At 38.2% G+C, this 19,472-nt stretch overlaps 1 protein-coding gene across 1 annotated transcript; it reads left to right on the plus strand.

Annotated features, from left to right (window-relative positions):
- Nucleotides 1–7: 7 nt before the first annotated feature.
- DMRTA1 (DMRT like family A1) lies at nt 8–7,165 on the plus strand (the record flags this gene model as incomplete). The annotated part of the gene is made up of 2 exons (XM_006167026.3): nt 8–182; nt 5,031–7,165. Coding segments are annotated over 2 exons (1,017 nt in total), but the record flags the coding sequence as incomplete, so codon positions are not given.
- Between the last annotated feature and the right edge of the window lie 12,307 nt (nt 7,166–19,472).

Genomic DNA, 19,472 nt, shown 5'->3' on the forward strand with positions numbered 1-19,472 from the left:
CCCCCCCCCCTCTGGGCCTGGGAGTCGGACGTCTGCAGGCGGCGGCGGAACCCTGGGTACCCAGGCCGCTGGCGGCCCCTCAGGGGTGACTGTGCTCAGACTGAGTGCCGTGGGCCAGGCTAGTGGTCTGGCCACCTCCGCTTTCGAGGCTTTGCGGCAGGATAGTCCAGAGGAAAGACAAGGTGAGTTGCTCTTTCGCTTGCTCTTAGCACAAGAAAATGATTGTCCTGGAGAAAAACTTTTTGAAACAAGCAGCGGTTCCCTGGAGGCAAGCAAGAAAACTTAGTTAAGTTCTGGAAACTGCTCAGTAATCCGGATGTGAATGAGAGTCTTAGAGACCCATCACTTTCCTGGGAGGGCTCATTGTTCTTTTAGGGGATTAGATGATGAGAAAGTGAAGGTGGGTAGTCACAGCTGGCCTCTAGGAGTGGAGTTATGTGCGCGCAAGTTGCCTCGACTTTTCTTTGTGTGAGAACTTCAAGCACGCATTTGGCGACAAGCTCAGTAAGAAGTTTAGTGAATGAGTTTAGTGGTCTGTACTCTTCCCAACTGTAAAACCAGAGTCGTTCTTCTGATTTTATTTTACTGATTTTTTTTTTTTTCTGGTGAAACTGATGGTTGAAAGTACAGTTCTTTACTTTTGGGGCAAGCCTTTGGCACCAGCTACAAGTGGGGAAGGATCGAAATCCATCAAAGCATCTTTTCTTTTTCTCTTTCCTCCCTTCTCTATAAATCTGCAAGCACCCCCGCCTTCCGACTGTTTGCCAGTCTCTCGAGAGTGGAATGGACAGCGCTACTATTTGAACCTTCTGTTCTTCCCTACGGGAAGAAATGCAGGTTTCCCATATTTGTAAAGCCATCAATACGTTTGCAAAGTCCAGTACCGGAGATTGGTTATCCAAGGAGTTTTTATGATTATTTTTTCTCTCGTTTATTGTACACAAGTCAATCACCTCCATCTCCTGTGCTAGGTAGGATTATTAGTTTTAGAATTCTACTGAAGCTTTTTCAAATGAACTTTTCCTGCTGAAAAAGTGGTTTCATGAACCCTCTCAGGGCCTACTAGTACTGAAAATGTCATTTCAATGTTTTCGTGTAAGTCCAAGTCAGGTTATAGCTTATGGAATCTGAGAGCAATGATACAGTAAACCATTAATTAGAAAGTTTCTTTGAATCATGAAAATGGCAGATCATAGCAGATTACAGGATGTACTTTGAAAAAGACTGTATTGAAATGAGGCATGTATCGTTTTGTGTCCCCCTAGGCTAACGTTTTGCACATGCTCTAGTTTATTTCAATAGATAACATGGATTTTAAATATTTCTCATGAAGGACTGAGGAGTGCTTAAGAGTAAAATTATTGAGTAAAACTACTGTCACAGAGAAGTCAAAGAATTCCTTAAACTGAACTGATCGTTCTGGCTGAGGACTCCTTGTGAGAAATTGATTTATGTGATTTCTTTTTTGGGGGCACCAAAGTGTTCTGCTTAATAAGGCTGGTTGTTTTGTTTTATTCTTTGCTTCAGTTGGCCCCCTATATAAACAAGCTCTTTTTTGAAAGCCTACTTTAATAGCTTTCTAAATTGACTACCTCCTCTTACACGTATCCATGAGCTATAGTAAAGTCCTCTGTTTATCTTACTCATTCATTAGACAAAGACTAACAGCGATTCCGAAGTGAATGTTTTCCTACACAGAAAAACCTTACGTTCAAAAGAAGGAAGACTACATGTAAGAAAAAACTACACTGAGTGTAAGGCATAATATTCAATGATAAGTGTGGCAGAAGCAGCAAAACAAGGTATAGCAGTTGAGAGGGCAGAGGTCGAATGTAAATGTATCAGTATGTTAAAGATACCTTGTTTTCTAAACCAGCCTAATGTGATCATGATTTTATTGTGTATGTTTCATGAGGGGACTTCAGAAAGTTTGTGGAAAAATTATTTCAAGTGCAAGTTTACTTTGGTGCAAAAATGATTGAAATCCATGCATAGTTTTTTTTTTTTTTTTTAAATAATATGTAGGTCTATGGACTTTTTGAAGACCTCTCATACTATGTATACCATACCAGGAGAGAGTATTTTAGTGCATAAATTGCTGTGGAGATGAAATTTGATACTTTGTATGTGCTGGGAACATACTGATGGAATCACTTCTATAAATAAAATGGAATGGAGAACCAATACCATTCGCTCTCACTTGGCAAACTTCATTAGAAAAGTTTTACTATATTATTGAAAATCGAAAGTACTACAGAGTCTTCGTAACTGTATAGTAAAACATCTTTTCTTTCATCATATATTTGATGTAGGAACAGCATTTTGCCTTCAAAGTGCTAAAGTGTACACCTTCTTTAATTTAAAAATAACATTTCTTTAGACTATAGGACTGTTGTTTAAGAAAATGGAAGAAAATAGGAGAATGTTGGGAATAATGGCTACAAATCACTACTTTAGTTAATATTTGTTTTGCTACATTAGCAAGCTTTGTAGGACAATAAAGCTAAACAGACTTACTCTGGTACTTCACCCTTTCAGATATAATATATACATTCATTAATATGTTCAACATTAAAAAAGTTATTATTTATTTTTTAAGAGAGACAGAAATATAGGAATCCCCAACACAGTGGCCACAGCTGCAGTCGACCCCCAGCCTCAGCCAGCATGCATGAGAAGACCTGCAGACACAAACCTGGACTGTCCCATGTAGCTCTTAGCATCCTGGACTGTTGTGTCACCATTAGGCCACTGCAGCTGAGATTTTTTTAAAAAATCAGAATTTTGTTTAAAAATATTTTTAGGATATTGCCCTTAATATTGGGGATGGGTGGAGATTTGAAGGATTATGGAAATACTAAGTCTGTATTATCTTCAACATAAAATGAAATCTGAAAGCTCTGACATGATTTGAGATTGATATAAGAGTAGTCATTATTGATTCAAATTTGAAACACGATTAAGAATTTGTTATTTAAAAAAATAAAATTATTTAATTTTATTAATTAGTATCATTTAAAAAATTTTCTGTAGGGCAGGCATACTCACCAGAGAGAGACAGAGAGAAGGAATGTGAGAGAGTAAGCCACCAGGACCAGGACTTGAACCACAGTCAACCATGAGGGAGTTCAGTACCTTAATTAGCATGTCATTTGCTGGCTGCAACAATTTGTTATTTTTTTAAAAACATTACCAATAACTTAACTGGAACCTGAAATGGGACCAAAAAAATATTGTTGAGATTTAGTATTAGGGATCAAATAGAGTATTTGTTTTCAAACTGAGATAATTCTTTTTTTTTTTTTTTTGATTTCTTAACTAAACCTAATCATTTTTTTTTTTTTTGGAGAGGTTTTCACTATAGGGCGTGTGCGCTCGCCAGACAGACAGAGAGAGACATAGAGACAGAAAGCGAGAAATCACCCCCCAGAGGGGATGGTCATGCCACAATCCCTTCTCCTTCATTCTCCTCTTGGGATCGTGGGCACGCATGCACACGTGCCCAGTGTGAGTTTTAAGCCACCGGGTCCGGGACGCAAACCGCGGTCAACTATGTGGGAGTCCAGTGACATAGCCATTACGCTAACTGCTGGTTCCCAACCTAATCATTTTTTTAAACCTAACCTCGTTTTAGTCCTCCCCCTTTTACGTGGTGTCATTATAATGAAAAATAAATTTCACTTGGGTAACATCAAAAATGGGGCTATGGGGCCAGAAGGTGGCATATTGGTTAAGACACTGGACTCCCACATGGTCGATTGTGGTTCAAGTCCTGGACCTAGCAGCTTGCTTTCTCACTTTTCTCCTTTTCCTCTCTCTCTTCCTCTCTTTCTCTTTCTGGTGAGTTCACATGCTCTGTAGAAAATTAAAGATAATAAATAAGATTAAATAAATATATATATATTTTAAAAGTTGGGTTACATTTGGAAAACTTCTGAACTAAGAAGATAGGGCAAACCGTATGCTAAATTAGTTTGACATAAACACTTGTAGGTAACAGACATTTATGTTCTGATTCCTAAACACTACTGCATTTGTAAATTGTGTATCTTTGTACTCATGAAAAAATAAGATAATAGATTTAAAAAAAATTATTTATCTTTATTTATTTATTTTAATTTGACCATAAGAGGGACCAAAAGAAAGAGAGTGAGCAAGAGAAAGTGAGAGAGCAAGCTGCCAGGTCCAGGACTTGATCTGCTGTCGGCCATGTAGGAGTCCAGGGTCCTTAACCACCACACCACCTGCCAGCTCCAAAATATAGATTTTTAATTTTTTTCTTTAAATTTTCTATAGGGCATATATACTTTCTGGTGAGACAGAGAGACAGAGAGGAAAACTGATAAGGGACCCCCCCTGTCCTCACCTAGGGGATGACCAGGCCACAATCCCTTCTCCTCTAATTCTTCTTTTGGGAATCTAGTCATGCATGCATATGTGCCCCACTTTTTTCTTTTCTTTTCTTTTCTTTTTTTTTGAGAGATTTTTGCTATAGGGCACATGCATTCACCGGAGGCACGGGAAGAGACAGAAAGCGAGAAATCATTCCAGGGGAGGGGGGAATGATCACACAGCAATCCCTTCTCCTCCCTTTTCCTCTTGGGATTTCAGACATGGATGCAAGCTGCCGGGTCTGGTACTTGAACCGTGGTCAACTACATGAGAGTTCAGTAACATAACCATTATGCCATCTGCTGGTCCGTTTCCTGCATGTTTTTGAAGCCATTTAGTCTGACACTTGAACCAAGCAGTTAACCATGCTAGATTCAGCTGCTTCAAGCATCAACCCAGTGGCTGACCCAAGAAATAGCATTTTCCACTATTCCAGCGCTGCATTTCTGAATTGCTTTTATATTTGTGCTATTCATGAAAATGTCTTAGGGTGAATAAATATTACTAATATGTTGTGAGTGAATAAATCATTTTATCCAGTAGTATTTTTGAGTGGGTGGTATTGCATTCTGAGAAGTTTTCTCTATATTTGATTTTCTTTCTTTCTCTCTCTCTCTCTTTTTTTCTCTCTTCTCCAGGACAAAAAGAAAATAAAAGTGATTCATGCCAGAGTGAACAAGAACCAGTCTTCACATCTCTTCAGCTTTCCCTGAGACCATGTCCTAAGTCTAATGGTGTAATTGGGAGACAAAACATCAGGCCATCCTTTTCTGAGCACGCAAAGAAGCATGACAGCATCCTGTCTCCTCGCCCAGGGGAGCAATCGGGGGGTGAAGAGAGTCCCAGGTCCTTATCGTCCTCTGATCTGGAATCAGGAAATGAAAGTGAGTGGGCCAAAGATTTCTCTCGCACCAGAGCCAGCCTTCCCAAGGTGTCCTCAAGGCCAAGAGACCCTCTTGAGATCCTTACGAAGATTTTCCCAAGTTACAGGCGCCGCCGACTGGAAGACATTCTACAGTTCTGCAAGGGGGATGTGGTCCAAGCCATTGAACAGGTCCTAAATGGGAAAGAACACACACCAGACACCCAGGACCTAGCAAACGCAGGAGAATCGGAAAATACAGCATTTCAGAGAGCTTCACATTTTAGTCTAGCTGGCATTGGTTTTGGAACATTAAGTTCTAAATCAGCTTTCTCTCCTCTGCAAACCACTTCTGCCTCTTATGGAGGTGATTCAAGTGTCTACAGCTTGTATCCTAGAATAGGTATCAGCCCTTTGCGGCTGGCATATTCTTCGGGAAGAGGGCTCTCTGGGTTTATGCCATCGTACCTGACGTCTGGGTTGGTACCAGCACTGCCTTTTCGGCCAGCTTTGGATTATGCCTTTTCAGGGGTGATTAGAGATTCTTCCTACCTTCCCAGTAAAGATTCAGTAACTGCTGCTAGACTGTACTGCAGACCAAATCGGGACAATCTGTAACGGGTCTGCCTATTCTGCCTTTCTAGAGTATTTTAAAAACATGTAGTATGTACACACCCGTGTTAACGTATGTGAGTGTGAATATGTATGCGAGTGAATTACCAGGACTTAAAAATGCTATTTTTTTTCTTTTTATGCGCAACATAATAGTATTTAGAGCTGAAGCGTCTTCTTTCACATTTATTAAATGAAAGAAATATCTGAACATTATATGTGCCTTGAATAAAGCTCTTTAAGTAACCAATTTTACTTTAAACTAATGAATTTTCTCCCTAAAAGATTATTTGTTAATTTCCTATTTTAAACTACACTTATTTTTATTTTATTGAAAAGTAGGGCTTATTGTTGTAAAATGCATTTGTATGTATAAAGCAATTCAGTATAATATAAAATGAACCCAAAGGAGGAATTTAAAAACTGAGGTAATTCTAAAGAATTGTTATTTTTAGTCTTTTTTTCCTTTTTGTTCCTTGTTCAGAGGCAAGTTATTCAAGTATTTAACAAATACTTCATTTGTAGGTAAGTGATTAGTAGTAAAGCTTTTGAAAAACTTGAATTTCTCATTTGTGCTCAATGTCCTACTTTTAACTCTTTTCTGAAAACAATTACCCATATTGAACACACTTATCTTTAAAGTTAAATTTCTGAATTACTAAAGGTGTATAAAATAGATACTAGAAAAAGGAACTGCGCCACCTTCTGGCCACTATCACTGATTGCAGGTCAGTTCTGCACAGGATAGAAACTGGAAACATTGTTTTCTAACAGCATGAGCTAAGCATTTTTGAAATAATCATTGTGGATCATGCTACATTAAAATTTTCATATGGTAAAGTGCACATCTACTGTGGATCAGGATTTTAATTTTTAAGTGTGCTTATACTTGTGCCGAGGGAAATATGCCCTTTCCATATGTTTGGGAAAAGAAGCCATTCTCAAAGGTAAATATAATTTTATTCAGAAAACTGGAACTAGCTGCTCAAATAACTTTTGATTGACTCTAAATAGATTATGCTTAATTCACTGGGAAGAGATAAAAGATTTCCAAAGGGGAAAATTGGTGTTTTATTTTAGAGGTGTTCTTGAGATTTCAAAAATACTTTTTGTTCTCTACCTGGAGCATTTGAAAGCTGTTTATTTCTGTCATTGGAAAGTTCCTAAGAAAACTGCTTACAAAACAATTTTATGAAGTTTTCTATATATGTCATTTTTTTAAAGGATAGTAGCTTTATTGTTATTGCTAGGAATAAATGGAAACCTAGCTATGATAAAAGATAAATGAATTAAAGATAGTTAAATGGTTTGAACAGTATTATTTATTAATGATTTATTTAATTGCACATATCTGTATGTGAATATATATATATGCACATATATTTGTATATAAACATACAGATAACACTAAAGCCTCGTCTAAAGCCTTCCATCATCGTGAAGAACTTTTTATGAAGCCAGTAAGAATACAGTTCTAAAGCATATTTTAACAGGGAAAATCATACTAAATTACTGCAGGATACTTGATGCTGATTAAGAATATAAATATGTTTAATAAGTTATGTATTCATCTAATGGTGTGAAAGTGAGAAAACATCCTGTAAAATTTTTTTTAGAGCCTGTAAAAGTTTTTTTAGATCCTGTAAAATTTTGATGTACTCAATATTTATTTATTATAAAGAAGTTTTAGCTCTTAAGTCTAAACTACAGCATTATACCATACCCGACAAGGAGTTGATATTCAGTTAAAATATACTGAGTGAAGAAATCATTTTGGATAATAGATCTCTGTGAGCCTCTGATAAAGACCAAAGTATTCTAGGAAGTAGTCTACAGATACAGTTTTGCATAAAAATTCATGGTTTTTTTTTTTTTTTTGCATCTTCTAAATGCTATTCAGGTTGGAATCATTGGTGATTCTTTAGTTGTTTCTATTGCATTAATCCATTTATTGAATTTTTGTTTTTTTGAAAAGGGCTAGGTTCTATAGAGGATACTGAATGTAAAATATTGTACTCTAAAGAAGTTAGAGTTCTCTTTAAGTAGAGATCTGATTTAAAAATACCACAATGCTAGAATTCTTTGTGTGGCTTACATAATGATGTCCATGTACCTGTTTGAGAAACTGAATTACTTTTCAACTGGGAAAATTCTAGGAAGTAGTCTACAGATACAGTTTTGCATAAAAATTCATGGTTTTTTTTTTTTTTTGCATCTTCTAAATGCTATTCAGGTTGGAATCATTGGTGATTCTTTAGTTGTTTCTATTGCATTAATCCATTTATTGAATTTTTGTTTTTTTGAAAAGGGCTAGGTTCTATAGAGGATACTGAATGTAAAATATTGTACTCTAAAGAAGTTAGAGTTCTCTTTAAGTAGAGATCTGATTTAAAAATACCACAATGCTAGAATTCTTTGTGTGGCTTACATAATGATGTCCATGTACCTGTTTGAGAAACTGAATTACTTTTCAACTGGGAAGAACATTAATTTGGGGCAGTATTCAAGCTCTAAAAGATATTAAAACTTAATTTATAAATGTATACATTCCATACCTTTAATAATAGATGCAGTGCTTAAATAACCTTATAGAATAGGGATCAGCAGTTGGCATAATGGCTATGTCCCTGGACTCCCATGTAGTTGATCATGGTTTGAGTCCTGCACCTGATGGCTTAAACTCACACCAGGAGTGTGTGCGTGCATGCCCAAGATCCCGAGAGGAGAGTAGAGGAGAAGGGATTGCGACGTGGCCGTCCCCCTTAGGGGGTGATTTCTCGTTTTCTGTCTCTCTGTCTCTGACTTTCTGGCCAGCGCATGTGCCCTATAGCAAAAAAAAAAAAAAAAAAAAATCCCTATAGAAAAAAAAAAAAAAAAAAAAAAAACAAAAACTCTCAAAAAAAAAACCTCACAGAATAAGCCATTTGTCCAACTATTAAATAGTATATTAAGAAACTTATCAGTAGTATTTCATAGTATAAGTCATCAGGATTGCAATAACTTCAATAATTTCAACCCTAATTGTGAAGAAGGATTCCTGTCTGTTTCATTTCTGCATAGCTATCTACAGTATCTGATACATAATAGGCATTCAGCGAATAGTTTTCCACTGACTGAATTAAATAAAAGTTGAAAAGTATTAGCTCAGAAATTTATTCATTAAACACTTATTTATTTATTTATTTTTTGTCATAGGAAACATGTGCATGCCCGAGAGTGACAAAGGAAAGTGAGAAATCACTCCCCAGGAGGGATGGCCATGTCACAATCACTTCTTCAGTCCCCTCTCAGGACTTTAGTTATGCCCACACATGCTTCTGGCATGTTTCTCACTCCCGAGTCCAGGACTGGAAATGCAGTCAGTCATGTTGGAGTCCAGTGCCTTAATCAACACACCACCAGCTGGCCTTAAGCACGTCTTTATTAAACACCCACTTTCCTCATACACTGTGCAGGACCCACGGAATAAAAAGAAATTCATTTACATGACCTGACCTGAAGTTACTCGCAATCTCTACTGCCTGTGTACGAAGACAGACCACTCCCGTTTTGGTAATATTTGACAATATTGGTACATCAGTGAGTTCTCAATAGTCTAGCATTTATGCTCATAGATGCTACTTGTCACTAATTGGGGATGGGAAAGAAGACGGGTAAACATTATAATAGCATGCATATGACAAAGATGAGTAGGTTTGTTCTTACTGTGTATAGGTTAAAGCAAGTGAAAGAGTCCTGGAGAGAGAACTCAGAATAGGCGTTAATGGCTGTCCAAGAGTGAGATGGTTGCCTTATATGACAATGCGTCCTCTACTCATTGAGAATCCATGTAGAAAATACCAGTCAGAGGCCTGGGTGATGAGATTTTTCATCACTGCTTCAGTCAGAGCTTCATTATTTATAAGCTAATCAGAAATACAATAACTATTTGTTAACTCAATTAATGAACAAATCTCAATGCTAAGAAAAATGAAAATATTCAAGCTTTTTTTTTCGTCAGTAAGACCTAGTTTTTCCGTTATGATAATCTCCAGGGAGTAGATAACAAAGGAAGAGTCAGAACAGTACATGGTTTTCAAAGGATTCACCTTGGTGGAGATTAATGTGAGATAAGTAAGGCATGGGGAAGAAAAGGGAGCTCAGAGAGGGCCTGGACGAGGATTGGAAGATTCATAAATCTTTCATAACGAACACACCGATCGTCTTTCCTGAAGGAACACGCTTTGGGGTAGAGACCTAGGAGGGTTTTATCTGCTGAATGATTTGGGCAGGTCACTCACACTTTCTGGGCATTCATTTCTTCTCAGAGAAGCAAGGATAATAGTATCTAACTTGCAAGACTCAGTGGAGATAAAAGCTTAAATAAACTTCAGAGTACAGTAATGCTTATATACTGAGTGTTAAATAAATAACTCTTACTGTTCGTACTTTGTATTAAGATATTATCTTTGCCCCCTGGTGGCAGCCTCTCAACAGAGTACTGTAATTGCATTTAATCCACTTAGAGGCTGTGGAACCCGAAGGGCAGTGATCGGCAGAGGAACGGACAAGCTTAGTCCCAGACTTCCTGTTTGACTGTCCATTTCATAGCATATTATTGTGCACGTTAATTGGATTCTAGCAAGGGGTGAGAGAAGAAAACAAACAGAAAAACCAGAGTTTTGCGTTCATGCTACATTTTCCTGTCAGGATTCAATGATGAAAACAGAGGCTCCATATGTATATGTGAAAGAAGTGAGTTACAGAAGTATTCTTCTTCTTTTATATGGTCAAATCCCCCCCTTCCATTGAATATCCTATGGTTTTATTTTGAAATATAATTAACCACCATTAATACATCTTTTGTTAGAGTGTTGAGAAAGATAGACACACACACATACACATATATGTGTGTGTGTACTATATATATATATAGTACACCATTAGTATGTGCAAGGGATTAGTTCCAGGAAACTATCCCCATCCCCAAATCCACATGTACTCAAGTCTCTTACAGTTGCCAATCCTCTGTATTTGCAGGTTCAGCATCAACAGATGTGAAGGATCTTTGGTACATGATTTGTTGAATTTGTGGATGTAGAACTTGTGGACACAAAGGGCAGATTGTGTGTAGACACACACACACATACACACACTCACATCATAGTCTTGCTTCGAAGCAAGGAAGAAGTAGATGTTGCTACCTCCTAGATCTCTCATGTTTAGTCATGGAACCGTAACCAATCATGGGATCACATATGGTATTTATGACTTCCTTCTTCCTGTATCCTTTTCATTTTTTTCCTAGTAAGTTTCTTTGTGGTTTCCTTCTTGGTAAGGTGACCCAAATCCTGATTCCTGGAGAGTCTGTGCCGTTAACTGTCCTATCTCTATTAATTTGTAGCTTTCTATTAACTTTTACCACAAAATATTGGATGATTAAGTGACATTCGAGGATTTTTTGAATGCTGGTCAGAATACCATTCGTCTCTTTCGTGCTGTTTCCTGTTGAGTACCATGAGGTACTCAAAATAGCCAGTGGTAGCCTCAGATTGCATTTCAGTGTTGTAGTCTGTTCCAAAGTTGTCTTTCCTTTGGGAAGACCTTTAAATCAGAAAAGTCAAAAGTTGTAGAGAAAGGAGACAAATCTATTATTAGTGACTTTTAGGAGGAACATTTCCCTGTGATTCCTGGACTCCTGAACCCTCAGTACTAGAGAAACATCACTATGTATTTATCACTGATTTGGAGCCTATCTTAGACCCAGGAAGAAGATGTTATTTCAGCCCCATAAAGTGCTTTCACCAGCTGGTCCCATAACTGAGTCTTCCAAAGACCATCCCATAATTTTATTAGGCCAGCTGTTTCAGGATGAGGAAAACACGATGAGACCAGTGAATTCCGTGAGTATGAGCCCCATATTGTACTCCATTTATTATAAAATGAGTTTTTCTGTCTGAAGTAATGTTTCATGGAGTACTGTGAAGGCAAACAAGGTATTCTGTAAGCCCACAGACGATGGTTTGAACAGAAACATTAAAGGTAGGAAAGGCAAAACCGTAACTAGTATGTTTTTTCTTCTTTATTTCAGTGAGAACAAAGAGATGATCCTTCGATGATGGCAGTGATCCAATGTAATCAACCTGCCACCAGGTGGCTGGCTGGTTCCCCCTAGGACTGGTGCCATTTCAGGGGCTCAGTGTTGATCTTTCCTATTGGCAGGTTGGGTACTCCACAGTGACTCTAGTCAAATTGGCTTTGGCTAGTGGACATCCATGTTGCTGAGCCCATTTATAAGGTCCATCTCTGCTTCCCTGATCATTCTCTTCATAAGTCAATTAGGCAACTATGGGGATTAGAGAATGGATTATCTTGTGTGTAAGATCATTTTTAAAAATTAATCAATTAATCAATTTATTTGTTTATAGTCATTCACTGTACATCAATATAATATACAAAATGAGATTTTTTTTTTCATCCAGGATACATTGTATATTGGCTCAATCAAGGATATTACCATACACGTTATCATCAACCAATAATTTTCTATTTCTGGTTTCCTATATATTTTGCTTTATTTTTTTCCTCTTTGATTCCCTACCTCTCACCCTCTGCCAACTCCCCCCCCCCCTCTCCTTCTGTTTCTGGTATGTACAGTTGTTTTCCATACCGTTTCTTCCACATTTTATTGATTCACTAAAGATCTTAATTAATTTAAAGATTTTCAATAGCAAGCACAGCTGATATGTACATACTTATAAACGCATGTCTGACTTTAGGCGTAAACCTCAGAGAGTAAAGTGAACATACTATCAAGTAGCACCTCACTGGGGCTATATAGATTATTGCAGTCATTAAATAGATATTAATGGATATTTTAAAATACATTTTTTAATGAAAAAAGTTTTAATAGATCAAAATAAAAAATGTTAAGAGAAATTTGCTTAAACTTAAAGCCACGAAAAAGGTTAGGATTTAGTTCAAATTCTTAAATATGGAAATCAAAGCATCAAAGAAAATCAATAATGTTTAAGTGTAAGATGAAAACATTCTATTTCCTTAGTTCAAACTCACAAAATTAATCTCTCTCCTATTGAATTTGCAGTGTTACTGTGGTCTTGCCTTTCCATTTAAACTCTGGAATTTACATTCAACTCCACACTTGTCCCTACCATTAGCACTCCCTTCAGCACTTCTTGGAGAGCTGGTCTGGTATTGGTAAATTCTTTCAGGTTTTGTTTACCTGAGACTGCTTTTGTCTTTTTTTCCCAAGTGAAAGACAATCTCGCTGGGTATAGTATTCTTGGTTGAAATTGTTTTTCACTGAACACTTTGAATATATTTTCCCATTCTTTCCTTGCTTGCATTGTTTCCAATGAAAGGTCCAATGTTAGCCTTATGGGATAGCCTTTGAAAGCAACTAGATGTTTTTCTCTTACCAATTTTAGTATCTTATCTCTGTGGTTTTGGTCAATCTGGCTATGATGTGCCTTGGGGAAGATCTTCTTGGGTCAATTCTATGTGGGATTCTTTGCATTTCTTGGGTGTAGATATTTGAGTGCCTTTCTAAGTTTGGAAAGTTTTCTTTCAGGATTTCATGGAATAGATGATCAATACCTTTATTAGTTTCTTCACTTTCTGGAATACCAATGATCTGGATGTTTGGGCTTTTAATGGTATCTAGTATTACTCATATCTTATTCTCTTTTTTGGGGGGGTTATTTTTTCAGTCTTTTTGGTGAATTTTTCTAGGTCAGAGGTTCTATCTTCTGCATCTTAGATTTGATCTTCTATATGATCTAATCTGCTTTTGATATTTTCAAGGGAAGTTTTGATTTCCTGTATCACAGCCTTCATCTCTAATAATTCAGTTTGATTCTTTTTTATGATGTGTATCTCCTCTTTCAGATTATGCAAGTACTTCCTCACCTCCTGGAACTCATTGTCTTTACTCCTGTGTCTTCTGGAGTTTATTGTCTCTATTCTCTTGCATCTCTGTTAGCTTTGTCACTATGAATATCTTAAACTCCTTATCTGACATTTCCATGAGTACCCTTGTATTCTTTGTGGAGGAAGAGAAGCTATTCTTTTCCATTAGAGGAGAGATATTTTCTTCGTTCCTCATATTTCTTGTTCCTCTCCGGTGGTTTCTAGTCTTCTGATGGATTATACGTTTCTTCCTACTTTTTGGAGTTAAATCTGAGCAATCAGAGGAATGCAGAAGGAGGTGATATGCAGTCTGCAAACAGTTTTTTTCCCCCATTTTTTTCCCTTTGTACAACTGATTCAATGAAAATTGAGGATTAATCTAACCCTAAGGTTACTCAGATATTTGGCTACAGAGCACCTAAACCTGTCTGGAAAATCAATGCATGAAGGCTGCACAGGAAAGTGAGAAAGGTAAAAAGAAAAGGAAAAGGAAAAGAAAAAAAAAAAGAAGAAGAGAGAGAAAAAAAGACAAAACAATAATAAAAAGAGAAGAAAAACTTTCTTTTGTCGGAAAATGAAGACCATGAGGTGCACGCATCATGCGAATGGGGCTGCTTGGAACTCAAATGCAGATGGCTGCTTATCATATGGGGTCAGGGGAAAAGGTAAGAATTAGAAAGACAAAAGAGCAGCAGAGAGCGAAGTTCAAAAATTAAATAAATGAATAAATAAAAACAGAGAGAGGCAAGAGAGAGACAAGAGAATAAGTAGGGTGCTCTAACCCAGTTCCTGGCTAGACTGGGGAGCAGGAGGGTGAAGTCTGGGCAGAGGGTCTTCGGTGGTCTTCTGCGTAAGATTATTAAGAGATGAATGGACTTAAAAGAGTTCATGGGAAACATGGAATTAAAATATGAATTAATTTTGGTGCAAAAACTTGAAATCATGCATAATTTTGTTCTTAATATACATTTTCCATAAACTTTTTGAAGACAGGTCCCCTCCCCCCTCCCCCTTTTGCATTTATCTTTGGAGGTTTCTCTTTGGCTAGCATTTATATAGATTAAAATATTCTCATATTTTGTGCCCATCTCACCGTTTGGAGAGGTATTCTCGTGTACCTTATCTCCAGCCATGTTTCTTCCAAGTTGCTGACCGTTGAGCAGATTGCTGGTCACTGCTCATGACTCATCTTAGATATATATTCCTCTACCCATCTCCCCATCTGGGCAAAATGAACAACCAGATGCACTGCTTGAAGTTACTTCATTGGCAAGATTTTTTTTCACCACTGTCCTTCAAGGCCACACCTGTAGTCCTGCAGCTGTCCATCTCAGGTAGTGTCGGCATAGTGTGCAGAAGCATTTACACACTGAGATGGAATTGTTCCTCCCCGTTCTGCTGTCATAGAGCATGCAACAGAGAGAGAGGAGACAACGTACCAGGAGTAGGAGCCATGGGAATTTGAGCTATTTCTTATGCAACTTATGTGTGACTTCAAAATCTGTGGAGAGGGAACCAGCAGTTAGCGTAATGGCTATGTCGCTGGACTCCCATGTAGTCGACCGTGGTTTGTGTCCCAGACCCGATGGCTTAAAACTCACGCCGGGCGCGTGTGCGTGTGTGCCCAAGATCCCGAGAGGAGAATGGAGGAGAAGGGATTGTGGCGTGACCATCCCCCCTGGGGGGGGTGATTTCTCGCTTTCTGTCTCTATGTCTCTGTCTGTCTGGCAAGCACACGCGCCCTATGGTGAAAATCTCTCCAAAAAAAAAAAATCTGTGGAGAAAAATTGATACATTGCTTCCACTTGATGGAATTCTGCTATGGAAGGTTTGGTGGCTCATACAACATCCTGTTATTCTTAGTATTTAAGGTGACATAGTTATTTAATGGCCAATACTATGTCACAGCTCTAGTAGGACCGTATAACAAGGAGGAACTGTTGAGTAAAAGAATTTTTTTTTTTTTTTTAGAGAAAGCAAAGCTTTTCTGAAAAGTTCAGGAGGAGTGCACTGTGATTTATATAGAGGCCAGCTACAGGTGCCTTTTTAGGATCTCCGAATGCCATAGACGCTTATATACTATTGGACTTGCTGGGTTATATGGTCCACATGGCAAGACAGGTCGAGTGGGAGCCTTCTTGTATTGTGGAACCAGTTTTTGAATTGAGCCTGTCTCAAAAATGAGAGCTGATTAGATTATTTGGTAAATGGCTGAAATAAGATGCCCAAATCAATCATTGACTACAACTCAAGTCAGGAGATCTACTTCTTAGATGTCACAGACGCTAATTGCAGACACTTGTTCTCCATCAGATGAAAGATGTTTCAATCTGCATGAGACCTCTGATCCCTACAAATCTCACAGACATGACATGTCCCTGAAAATCAGAGTTATTCTCCTTCCTCGGGCATACATATCTCTTCACAGTTTATCTAGAGTACTTGCTACTTTCTGCCAATCAGGTTTACGGGCTTGCTTGATGTTCTTTAGAGTAGAGAAGCAGTCTTAGTGGACTACATTGCAGCAGAGGGCTGGAGAGCTGACGGAGCTAAGAAGGAATATAAAGTATATCACTACTTCTGGTGGTCCTTAGTAACAAGGGTAGAAAACAAAGTTTATGGGAGACCAGTAGTTAATGTAATGGCTATGTCGCTGGATTCCCATGTAGTCTACCACGGTTTGAGTCCCGGACCTAGCGGCTTAAACTAACGCTGGGTGCGTGTGCGGGAGAAGGGATTGTGGTGTGGCCATCCCCCCTGGGGGGATGATTTCTCGCTTTCTGTCTCTCTGTCTTTCTAGCGAGCGCACGCGTCCTATAGCAAAAGCCTCTCAAAAAAAAAAAAAAAAAAAAAAAGCTTATGAGATCTATATCTTAAAACTAGAGAAAAGACTATTGATATGCTCTAATGAGGTAACCACATCTGGAAATACAGCTTACAGTTGGGATTACTACTCAATTAAGTTTATTATAGTATACGGTCATTCTTCAACTGCCTTCTCCACAGGCCAAATAGGTGAGTCAAATGGGAATGAGGTAGGACCCTTTTTTGTCCTTGATAGTGGCAAAAACCTTAGTAGTTGCTTCAGGAATGTCTTGTTTTTGTTTCACTCCTTGATAGGGCGTGGAAGTTCTCGAGACCTCCATTTGACATTTACTACTGTAATATTCCTGAATCCATGGGTCATAGGTCCAGTGTTGGGATTGTATCAGTTGTTGAGTATGTCTCTTCCAACTATGCTTTCCAGAAGTGAGAAACAAACACAGAATAATTTTTTGAAATTGAGATAGACCTGATCCAAAATGCATGCCACTGATGACAGACCTTTCTACTTTATTAAATCCTCTCTAGCCTCAATGGAACTCAGTGGCAGTTTGGGTTCACAGGGAATTGTTACTGTTTAGTAAATCTAAAAATAGGATTATTTTCCTTTTCCAATATACAGTCCCCTGGCAACTAGGTTCAGGTCCTTTAGGAAAAAGCTAAGTGAACATTATGGTGTAAATTAGTGCAAGTGGAATGGGAACTCTACTTAAGGAATCAATGCTCACTTCCAACAGTAAGCTCTGGGGCTTGAAGTAGGTTGAAGTGTAGAAATTTGTCAAGGGGCCATGACTTTCTGCTGTGATAGTTCCAGGTAGACTTAGTTTCATCAAAGCTATAATATTTCTACCCATACAGATTAAGCATGACTTTAACAGGTTGCCTACCTCTTTCAGCCCTAGAAACAGAAAATGATTAGTTAAATCGTTCTTGTTACTGCATCAATCTAATTTTTGAAAAATAAAATTCATGCCACTTTGTGTCTGGGATGTAAGTACCGTGACTCAGGTTTTGCTAGTCCTGGGTCTCACCATCCGCTCTGAATTCAGAAGGCCTAGTTTGCTTGCAGTGAGTTGCTTGCATAGAGAGAAGAGCGACAACTGAAGCCTTCAAGAATATAGGTTCTGTCATCACCAAGGGAGAGCCATTCTTGGAGTCTCACAGGGAACATGAGTGAGAGAGTAGTTGATAAAGAATAAATCCACTCCTGTTTTCCAGTCTCCAACAGCCAGTGCAAAGGATCTGGTCAGAGTGGCAAAATAAAGGCGGAATTTACAGAGACATCTTTAGAAAGTGTTTTCCTGTTGTAGCTGCTATTTCTGTGAGTCCTCAGCCCAGCACCTGCTGGTGGGAATGAGGCTGCTTTGGTTAGTGAGACTAGCAATTAGGAATGTAAACTGCTAGAAAGTGGAGGAAAGAGAGAACAAGTTAAGACCTGCTGGGCACTCTGAGTCTGTCTGTCCTTGTGGGTTTATCTATTTATGTGTTTATTTTTTTGGAAAGCTGATTTTTATTTTAAGAGAGATTTTTGCTATCGGGTGTGTGTGCTTGCTGGAGAGGCTGAAAGTGAGACATCACCACTCAGAGGGCATGGCCAGCTGCAATCCTTTCTCCTCCATGCTCCTCTCGGGATTTCGGGCACACACACACATATACACCTGGCATGAGCCACTGGGTTGAGGATTCGACTTGCAGTTGACTATGTGGGAGTCCAGTGATGTAACCATTGTGTCATTTGCTGATCCCAGTAGTTTACTTTTATAATGTTTTAAATTTTATGATTTCTTATATACATGAATTGTTGTACATCTCTGTGGAGTACAATATGGTTTTCCAAAGTATGCATGCAAGGTGTGATAATCAAATCAAGGATATCCATTCTTTTCAACAAAGAACCTTACATGTTTGTGTCTGTTAAGCCTTTTTCCTGGCGTCCCACCCACCCCCAACCCATCACCTCCCACTCTACCAGCCACTCTCCTCCCATACAGTCTCTGATGTCTACACTTTTTCTCAGAATAATGATTTTGCTTTACTTCTTTCTGCCTTGCCAATCTTATAGAACTTTCTCTTTTGTATAACTCTAACTTGGAATCATAGAGGGAAAGAAATTCTGGGCATTTTAGTTTCTAATCTTGGCCAAACTGACCACACAATTGAGTGTATCACATTCCTGAAGTTCATATTTTTTCTGTGTTATGGGCTCATGGAACTATTTTTTCTCACTTTGAGTCAAAAGTTGGGCACATGTGAACTGTGGGGAAACAATAGTTTTTAATGCTAAAAAGTCTTTAATTACAAGTTCTATTGTTGGTTTCAGTATCAAAAAAAAAAAAGAAAAAACAAAACAACCTATGTACTGTGAGGTAATTTTAAAAATAAATGCAGTTGTAAGAAATAGTACAGAGTCATCCTGTATACTTTTTACCCAGTCTCCCCTAATGCTAACATCTTGCGTAATTTTAGTATAATATTAAAACCAGGAAATTGACATTGTCATAACTCAGATGCATGGATTTCACTCACAACAGCATATAAAGCTGAGGAGATTTTTGCACAGAAAGCATCATTTACAATAAATCGTAAAAGAATAATTCTCAGGACCAGCAAATGGCGTAGTGTTTACATTGTTGGACCCCTGCAAAGTTGACTCCCAGACCTGGTGGCTTAAACTCACACTGGGAGCTTGTGCGTGTGTGCCCAAAATCCTGAGAGGAGAATAGAGAAAGGATAGTGATGTGGCCATTCCCTAGGAGGATAATTTTTCACTTTCTGTCTCTCTCTGTCTCTCTGGCAAGTGCACACACCCTGTGGCAAAATTTTCTCTTTTTTTGAAAAAAAAAAAGAAAGGGAAAAGAATAATTCTCACTGTGTG

Source organism: Tupaia chinensis, unplaced genomic scaffold, assembly GCF_000334495.1.
Source record: "Tupaia chinensis unplaced genomic scaffold, TupChi_1.0 Scaffold144465_1, whole genome shotgun sequence".
Taxonomy (NCBI): domain Eukaryota; kingdom Metazoa; phylum Chordata; class Mammalia; order Scandentia; family Tupaiidae; genus Tupaia; species Tupaia belangeri.